Source organism: Leishmania major, chromosome 32 (genome assembly GCF_000002725.2).
Source record: "Leishmania major strain Friedlin complete genome, chromosome 32".
Lineage (NCBI taxonomy): Eukaryota > Euglenozoa > Kinetoplastea > Trypanosomatida > Trypanosomatidae > Leishmania > Leishmania major.
Window position 1 is genome coordinate 391,437 of NC_007273.2, and position 9,909 is coordinate 401,345.

Sequence of the window (9,909 nt, forward strand, 5' to 3'; positions counted from 1 at the left end):
GCGAGTACACTGCGGCGCCGCTTCCCACACAGTCTGCAAACACCTTAGCAAGCGCCGCAACGCCACGAACAGGTACAGCGCCAGATGTCGCACGACGGGATCGTAGAAAGGCGAGATAGTCGGAAGCGCGGGCCGATTTCTCGGCCGTTGTTCTGCTTTACATCTGAGCTCGCTGCTACTCCCTAGCCGAAAAGGAACCTCGCCCCATGCATGCAACGACAGTCCCGCTTTGCGAAGATGCCTTGCGCCCTGTGGAGAGACGGCACACTACAGGCAGACATCCAGTCATGGAGGGGCCGCGATGCTTAATGATCATAGTACACTCATAGGTACAGCGCCCAGAGGCTGCGGCCCGCTTGCTCGCAGCTATCGCGCTGGGCACTAAGCGGTGGAGCTTGGCGCTGGACCTGCTGCGAGGGTAGCTGGATCAGCAGAGACACGGCAAAACAAGGCCTGGGTGCTGTTGTTGCGGGGCTGGCTGGCCCGTCGCGCGCGTCTCCCATTTCAGCGTGTCATTGGCCATTGTGCGTGGGCAGCGAAGGACAGAGGCCGACAAGCTTGCAAAGTCGGCCATGCCAGCGAGGGGGCGGCGCCGACTGCACCGACCAGGGTCCCCGTCGGCGCAGCAGCCTTCTACGTTGGCGTCGGCACCGCGGTCCGAGACCGCTGACCGGGGCCGTGTTCACCCTGCTGCGCGCGGGCACGTGCCCGCACCCTGGATTCCTGCAGTGGCGGGTGACACAGCGGCCCACGCCGACGCGCATGCGTGCGAGGGATGCGGCGTCTCCTCCATGTGGCCGCGTGAGCTGATGCGGCGCAGATGCCGGGGACAGGACGAGCGCGCCCCGAACGGCACCACCGTGTGTGCCAGAGCCCGGTGTGGGAGGGTCTCCGCACCATATTGTGGAATGCCGCGGCTGGAGGCGAGAGGGGGGGGGCGGAGAGCGGCAGGGCATGCCGGCAATGTGTGCCGGGCCTCGGAGGGCCCTGGTCCGTGGCTTGCCCACCCCCTGCATGGTCTCCCTCGGCACGCGGCTAGGCCAGCCCCTGCCACCTGCACGACGGACGCCACCGCTTACCGCCCTCGAGCAGGACCGTGGACGTGGCCCGCGTTTGCATCAAGGCGTGCGGTGCACCCGGGTCGGTGTGGCGCCGGCGGTGCGGCAGGTAGGCGGTGAGTGGGCGAGGAAGAGGACGGGGAGCCCGCTCGGCGCATGGCCGCGCGCTGGCGGCAGCGCGGTTCGTCGCGGAGGCGCAGGGTTGCGCCGTGGTGCAGCAGAGGGGCGGGTGAGCTGTGGCTGTGGTGTGGGCTTCGTCGCTGACCTGTTGGTGGCGGTAGAGTGGGCACGCTGTTGTGCGAGAAGCAAACGTGTTCCTTGTAGGTATCAGGGGTGTGCGCCTCTCTTGGAGGTGTGTGTGAAGGCTGAGTCGCCTCTGACTATGGGGTGTCGGGTGTGTTCAGTCATCTATTGTTCCTCTGTCTTCTGTGTTTCAATCGTCGGTTGCGGGTCGCGGATGTGGCGTTGGGATGTGGCTTCACTTTTTTCGCATTCGAAGCCGTTGGACTGTGTGTCGCGTCTCGGACCCATGTTCTCTGTTTTCTCGGAGGACGGTGGCCAAAGGTCATCATGTTCCCGGTGGTGTTTTGTGATTTCGGTGGCGTGGATGCGTATCGTTTGCTTTGTGATGGTGCGAAGCGTCTCAGGTGGCCGATGCATCGCTGCTCCTGGTGAGTCTTGCTTCTGTGTATTTTGCCTACTTTTTTTGATTGGATGTGGGCGTGTAAGCCCCGCTGAGGGGGGCACGCCCGTACCCAGAGCAAAAGGTGCGGGGAAGAGCGGCTGCAGCAGCAACAGAAGCTGAAAAACGATCCGTGAATCGTGGCGTTTGTAGCGGGTATGGCACGCCACACATCTCGGAGAGGTGTGAAGTCGGATCTCGACTTTGGGTTGGCCTTCTGCTATGCAGCTGTGTTTTTCACCCCCTCCCCCAGCGCTCTATCTTTATCAGATGGCGAAGGGGAAGACTCATTGTCGCGGCGCACCTCTGAGCTTTAGCCTCCACCTGCGGATGATGATGCTTAGTTGCTTCGTGTTCTCTCGCCGATCTGTGGCGACGAGGCGTATTCAACATTAGATTTGAGTGCGTGTGCTCTCATGTCTGCCGAGTCTTTCCTGTGCGCCTCACCCAGTCGCTCCTCCGCTCTCGACGCGCACTACCATCCCTCCTCTTTATCGTGCAGCTCCCTTGCTTGGTTGCGACCTGCCCTTTCGCCGAAGGATCACATCTCCATGCACGACAAGGCTGCAGGCACGCGTCGTCAGACACCGACAGGCACAGCACAGAAACACATTGCACACCCATACACGAGAACGTCATACCTATCGATACGCGAGCCGCAGCAGACACATACATCGTATGCTCACGCATACACACACACACACACACACACACACACGCCTTTCTCCTCTTCCTTTTCCACGCGATCTCATGCGTCTTTGAGGCTGCAGTGCACCGAGTAGAAAACCGAGCCACCACCCCCGCAGAGTAACCGTGTCGTGGGTGCGGACCTCGACAACAGACCCCAGTGCGTTTTTTTGCACTTGTGTGCGTGTGTGTGGTCTCGTTCACAGCGCCGCTTCCCCGCCCCCGCAAGAGAAACACACACACACACATTACAGCGATGAGCAACTCTTCTCTTTCCGGTAACCCGCCGCCACCGCCGCACGATGCTGAGGTATCAGTGATGAGGCAGGATGACGACGAAGCCAGGCCGCAGCTTCTTGAGAGCTCGCCAGCCGCGTCGCGGCCGCCAGCGCCGCTTCCGGCACTTCCACCTCCGCCGCGTGTGGTGCAAGTGCTGAACCCTGCGGTAGCACCGCCGTCTCCAAGCTGGTCAAACCTCGTCGGTCGCCCCAATCACACCGCCGCGCTTGCATCACTGGCCACAGCTCCTGGGGGTTCCGACAGGGATGTCGCCCGCCTTCGACGGCCGTCAGTCACGCGCGTGCGGGGAGCCCTTTCTTTGTCGTCGACGTTGAGTGAACTGCCTGTGTTGCCAGCGATCCCTGTCCCCGACATTGCCGTCTCTTCCGTTGCTCCGCCACCGGTTGCGAGCCGGCAGCAGAATGCCTCGCCCTCAGTGGACCTCGGTGCGCTTCCAGTAACGGTTTCGGAAACGTGCCCGTCCGTCCACGGCCCTCCATCTTCCTCAGCAGGGCCTTCCGCGTCGCCTCTCGTTCAAGATACGTCTCCGATGCTTACGCCGCCCCTCGAGGCGACAGCGCTGTCGTTGCCCGCTCCGCGGCCGCCTCCAGCTCTACCACCAACGTCAAAGCACGCCGACGACGCGGCTCCTGCGAAAATACCTTTGTATCCATTGCATCCGCCCGCTGCAGCGCTCGCGACGCCATCATGTGGGGAGGGAGTGCGTTCGATGGATACCACCACCTCTGCGGCTCCGGCAAACCTCCCTCACGCCGTCACATCACTCTTGCCGGCTCCTTCGACACCTGCCGTCGTCGTGCCAGCGTTGCCGCTGCGGTCGCCGTCCGCGAATGTCACACCTGCGTCGCTGGTAGGTGCTCCTGCGCTTGCGACCGCCCTCACGGCTATGCCATCACCTGTCACAGATAGTCGGCCACAATACCTTCACCCCCAGCGAGGGACTTTGGAAACAGGGGTGCGCGATTTGCTCTCCGCCCGCAACGAGCCAAAGGACCGTGTGATTTGCGACACATCAACCTCCTCGTGCGGACGTAGCAGTGACAGGAGCAGCACAGGTGGCGACAGCGTGTGCGTGAGGCGCACAACGCGTATCAGTCATACTCGCGCCCGAGGGAGGCGGCGCCAGCGGCGTGGTGGTGCGTACCCGGAAGCGGCCGCAAGCCGAGTCTGCTCGCGTAGGCGCCGAAACACCCACTCCTCCCATGGCGCATTGCTGAAGGTACAGCGTCCGACTGCTGTGCGTCTCTTCGAGGGCGAAGGTCGACATGGGCCGTGGTCGTCGTCGGCGTTGCGAGATAAGGCATCCATGTCATCGCAAAGCACAACCGCACTGGCGCTGGATGGTGACACCAAGCGCAGAAAGAAGGGTCGTGGTGATGGAACTAGTCGGGGCAGTGGAAACACAACGGTCACGGATGTCACGGGCATGGATGGGGCGGCGCCTGCCGCTTTGGCCGGAGGTGGTGCCTCGCCAACCGTGGGGGACGGGTCAGACGCACCTCTCCTCTTCACGAGCCCTGCAGCGCGCTTGCATGCAGTATACCAAAACAGCACTAAAAACAAAGGGCTCACAAAGGCAGAGGCAAGCCGACTGACGCAGGGATCGCTCCTGGCGAGCACGGACGCTGGACGACGGCACGAGACGAATAGGTGGAGTGACGTGATCGCTGCCGCTGATGGTGCTGACACTGGCGCCGCCGGTGGCGTGGGTAGGGAGCGCGCGGTGCAATTCCGCGCCACGGGTGCTTTCAACGGCGATGACGAGTGGGCACCACCAAGGCCCACCAGCAGCAGTGACGTCGGCGGTTGCCAAAGAAGCGGGAGCGCTGAAAACACCACCTCGTCGAAGCTAACTGCTGGCGACATATCCGACGATGATGACCTTGTGTTGGTCTTGACAATACGCGGGATGAGCCCTCTCCACGCCGACGCCGGCGTTGTGCACCCCCTGGTGCGCGCGTGGGTCGTGAGCTGTGCGACGGGGCGCAGCCTGGTTCAGGCATCCACCTCTGTCCCCTGCGCCGTGACACATCCGTTTGATCTCCGCGCACACAAGACGCGCGCGCCGTGGTGGAACGCGCAGGTGGCTCTGCGGCTGAGTGCGGAGCGAAGGCGCACCGCGGCGGACGACGCGATGCTTCTGCTGGAAGTGCTGGACTTTGGCAACGAGACCATCCACGGCTTTCCACTTATGCGTGAGGGGCTTTATCCCATCTGCTGGGGATTTCTGATGTTACGCGACTGCGTCGGTCACTCGAACCTGCTCGCGGCAGACGACTTGCATCTACAGCTTTACCGCTACCCTTCTCGCACGCCGTGGTACCTGTCTCTGCTTAGCGCGCTGATCCCCGGCTCATGGTCCCCGGCGGGCGCGGCCTTTGAACCGCATGGTTCAAGTGCAGCCCCCTGCTGCAGCAGCGGCCCCAGAGCCTCCATCGCAAACGACGTGCCAACCATTTACACTGTGTTTGTAAACGCCAACACCCGCAAGATTCCGTACGAAGGCGGCATCGTGCTCCGCGTACGCCAGACAAGCAACACCGCCTTCGTTCCTGACACGACGGAGATGCTCCTCTACGAGGAATACCTCCTCTCCATGCTGGCGTCCGATGGTGGGAGTGGCGCGGTGCCGCGCTCCTCCCGGTGTGTTTGCGCAGCCGCCAATGACGAGGTCTCGCTCGGCCGGATGAGGGAGGAAGACGGCGTCCGCGGGGCAGCAATCCCAGCGAGCCCCTGGTCCACGATAGTCGTCCCCGAAAACTACTACCGAATGGACGGTGAGCGGTCATTGCTGCCGCACGAGATTCTGCAAACGACCGCAGTGCTGGGGGTGGTCACGTGCGTCTCCTTCGCCCATAGTGGCTCCTTGGTCGCACTCGGCGTCTGTCGCCATCTCCAGCACGTGGTTGAGCTGCGCAATCCCCTGCTCCCTGACATGGCCGTTGTTGCCTGCCTTGTCGGCCACACCGGTCATGTCCACCGTGTCGTGTTTCAGAAGGAGGACAAGTACCTGCTCTCGTGCTCGTCTGATGGGACGGTACGGGTCTGGCAGCCCGTGTCGTCGGACGGCGTCCTCGCACCTGAACCGAGCGCAGGGCCTGACAGCATGCAGTGCGTGTGCACGTTGCCACACGGCTTTCCGGTGTATACGGCAGTGTTCCACCAGGACAAGATCATTGCGGGCGGCTTCAGTGATCAGCTCTTCATCTGGGATTACGAGCCCACGATCGAGGGGGAGATGGAATCGATGATAACGACGGGCAACACAACGTTGCGTCTCATCACCACATTCACTCCAGCGCAGCACACACGAGCCCCACCCACGGATTCGCCGCGCTCGACTCGGGCGCTTCTCGGGCAGCTTGTGCAGCGGGTCGACACGGCCGGGGCTACGGCGGCGCGGGAGTGCGCATCGACTATGACACTCAGCCTTGCCTCGAACGAGCACAGCAATCGAGTGTGGTCCGTCCACTCAAACGACTCTGTGGTGTGCTGGCGCGCCACCACAGAGACTGCGAGCCGCGGCGAGGGCGAGAGTCTGTGGCAAATGTCGGCGCGGCACACGGCCGACTGCAGCGGCGCGGCGGAGGTGCAGGTGAAGGGTGAGTACGCCATTGTGACCTGCAGAAGTGCTCCTGTTGTATTTGTCTTTGACGCCACCACGTGCGAGCAGCTGCGCGTCGTGAACACACGACTTTCGTTTGCCACGCCGCTTCACCTTTTGCCCGACGGGGAGGCGTTCGTTGCGGTCATGGGCGACCCAGGCCGACTCCTTGCATGGGAGTGCTTTGATGGCGGCTTGTGCACTCCTGCCTCCGGCTATGCCAAGGCCTCTCCACTGTTCAACGTAGCGCGGATGGCGTGGGCAGAGTCGCAGCAGCTCGCCGTCTTCGTGAGTCGTTCACCGTCCTCGGAGGGGGAGATGGCGCGCTATACGCAAGGGCCAATGCAGCCGGCTGCCGGACAGAGCGCAGCTGCCTTCCACTATCGGCGTCAGGAGCAGCAGTACCGGCAGAGCGACATACCGACCGAGGCAACGCTGATCACCGTCGCAGGCACGGTTCGACGCAAGTCGACTGTGCTCCTGAAGACAGACCCTCACTCCTCCGATGCGTTTGTGGCGATGTTCGGCGGTGATGTGCAGCCGAAGCGGAAGGCGACTTATCTGGCGAAGCGGGAACGCGCAATGCACCAGCGCGCGGCTGAGCGCGCAACGCGTAACGCACGGCTGCACCCGACAACCGCCTCGGCCGAGCTCTCGGCGCTGTTTGCGACGCCGGTGGCTACCAGCATCCCATACGACGCGACAGAGAAGGGGGCGCGCATGAGCGCCATCGTGAACTTCTGGCGTGGGCTTGTTAGTCAGCACCGACGCACGGAAGCGCGCCCACAGGATTCCCAGCGATTTTCCTCTAGTGCCGACGCGTTTGGCACGCAGCCTGCCGCGTGGCGTGCGCTGCAGTACATTGAAAATATAGAAGATGCTCTATGAGAGCATGCGCACCTCCCATTCTCTTTCTTTTCACGTGCGTCTCCTGCTGGGCACGGGGTGAACGCATCGCCTTCTGTGGAGCACTGTCGAAGTGGAACGTGGAGGAACGTAGGCGGTGATTTACTGTGCGCGACACACACTGGCCTGGGTCTGCTACATAGATGATGTGCATTCAATGAAGGAAACACAAGACACGAGCGGGCTCCTGCGTTTTTTTGTGTGTGTGTGCGTGCGTGTGTGTCTTCTTCCCCCACACCGGTCATCTGAGTCCACGGAAGGGAGACGGGGAAGTCTTGGAGAAGCGAAATGCTGCGGGAAGCACCTCACACGGGAGGCGCTTTGCATGTGAGCAGCGTAGCCGGACAAAGAGCGACGGCCTTCCTTGCCCACGCTTTCGCGATTCCCAAATGCTGGTTCCTTCTCGATCTTTGCAGAGCCGTCCCCATCCCTTCCCCTCCTTACCGCTCTCACCTCGCCCGCTACGTGCAATAACAACCAACACACACACACACACACACATGTATATGTACATGTACAAACTCTCATGCACACGTGATCACGCAACTTGTGCAAGCCCCTTTCCTCGATCTTTCATTAGTGCACTTCATTGTGTTGTTCTTAGGTGTGTTGGTCCTTGGTTGCTCGTGTGCGTTTTCCGTTTTCCCTCCGTTGCTGTTCGTGTGTCGTGCCGGACCTTCGCTGCCTTTCCTTCGCCCTTCCCCCGCGCAACGTCGACGACGCGCACAAAGCAGGCCAAGAAGAAACTAAAAAAAAGTGCGCAAAGGAGAGCCGCACAACCCCGAGCACAGAGTCCGTCTTCCTTTTTCGTCTGTCTTTGTCTGTGTGTGTGCACGTCAGTGGCGACCATCGTCCTTTTGTGGTGGCGCATTCACACGCATACAATCAAGTGAACACGCACCCCTCTGCCGTGCACGTACTCCATCTCTTTTCTCTCTCTCTCTACACAGACACACACACACACACACGCACACACACACTCCTTGTGTGGGTTTTGTGCACGAGCGCCGTACGTTCGCTTCGCAGTCGACTTTTTCGATTCGTATTTGAGCAAGATGTCTCTTGCGTTTGATGAGTACGGACGCCCCTTTCTGCTGGTGAAGGAGCAACAGCAGAAGGAGCGCGTGAGCGGCGTCGAGGCGCAGAGAGCGAACATACTCGCTGCACTCGGCGTGGCGAATGTGCTAAAGTCGAGCCTCGGTCCGCGAGGCATGGATAAGATCCTTACCACGCCGGACAACGAAGTGGTTGTGACAAACGACGGCGCCACCATCCTAGACCTGATGGACATCGACAACGAGGTCGGCCAGCTCATGGTGGAGCTGAGCAAGTCGCAGGACTCCGAGATCGGCGATGGCACCACTGGTGTTGTGTGCTTTGCAGGCGCGCTGCTGGAGCAGGCAACGGCGCTCCTGGACAAAGGCATCCACAGCTCACGCATCTCGGAGGGCTACGAGAAGGCGTGCGAGATGGCGTGCAAGCGCCTGGAGGAGGTGGCCGAATCCATCTCTCTGGAGAAGAAGGAGGTCCTGCTGCAGACGGCCCGCTCGACGCTGAACTCTAAAGTGGTGAACCGTGACCGCGACCGTCTGGCGCAGATCTGCGTGGACGCGGTGCTCGCCGTGGCGGACATGGAGCGGCGTGACGTGAACATGGACCTTATCAAGGTTGAGGGCAAGGTTGGCGGCCGCCTGGAAGAGACGTGCCTCGTGGATGGCATTGTTCTTGACAAGGACTTCTCGCATCCGCAGATGCCAAAGGAGCTGACGAACCCGAAGATGGCCATCCTGACCTGCGCCTTCGAGCCGCCAAAGCCGAAGACGAAGCACACTCTGCAAATCAACAGCGCCGAACACATGCGTGAGCTGCACGAGCAGGAGCAGGAGTACTTCCGCTCCGAGGTGCAGCGCTGCAAGGACGCCGGTGCCGACCTCGTCATTTGCCAGTGGGGTTTTGATGATGAGGCGAACTACCTACTGTATCGTAACCAGCTGCCGGCGGTTCGCTGGGTCGGTGGCGTGGAGCTGGAAATGATCGCTATCGCCACTGCCGGCCGCATCGTCCCTCGCTTTGAGGATCTGACGGCGGAGAAGCTCGGCACATGCGGCCGTGTCCGCGAGGTCGGCTTTGGCACCACGAAGGACCGCATGATCTTTGTCGAGAACTGCCCGAATAGCAAGGCCGTCACCGTCTTCATCCGCGGTGGCAACAAGATGATGATTGAGGAAGCAAAGCGCTCACTCCACGACGCCATCTGCATGGTCCGCAACCTCATCCGCGACAACCGCATCGTTTACGGCGGGGGCTCGGCGGAGCTGGCGGCGTCGTCTGCGGTGCTCGCCCACGCCGACGCCGTGTCCACGGTGGACCAGTACGCCATTCGCGCCTTCGCTGACGCTCTCGAGTCGATCCCGATCAACCTGGCCCTCAATAGCGGTCTCGACCCCATTCGCGCCCTTTCCGATGCACGCAAGGCGCAGATCCAGGGCAATAATCCGTACGCCGGCATCGACTGCATGGACCGCGGCACTATCGACATGAAGCAGCAGGAGGTGTTCGAGACTTTGAGTGGAAAGTGCTCGCAGCTGCGCCTAGCAACGCAGGTGGTGAAGATGATCCTCAAGATCGACGACGTCATTGTCACGAAGCCGGATGAGGAGCAGCAGCAGTAA

General features: G+C 61.6%; 2 protein-coding genes across 2 annotated transcripts; both read left to right on the plus strand.

The window, feature by feature from the left end:
* Positions 1 to 2,683: 2,683 nt before the first annotated feature.
* Positions 2,684 to 7,219, plus strand: LMJF_32_0990 (conserved hypothetical protein; the record flags this gene model as incomplete). The annotated part of the gene is made up of 1 exon (XM_001685363.2): positions 2,684 to 7,219. One exon carries the CDS (start codon positions 2,684 to 2,686, stop codon positions 7,217 to 7,219), a length of 4,536 nt encoding a protein of 1,511 aa, XP_001685415.2.
* Positions 7,220 to 8,292: 1,073 nt separating this feature from the next.
* LMJF_32_1000 (putative chaperonin containing t-complex protein) lies at positions 8,293 to 9,909 on the plus strand (the record flags this gene model as incomplete). The annotated part of the gene is made up of 1 exon (XM_001685364.1): positions 8,293 to 9,909. One exon carries the CDS (start codon positions 8,293 to 8,295, stop codon positions 9,907 to 9,909), a length of 1,617 nt encoding a protein of 538 aa, XP_001685416.1.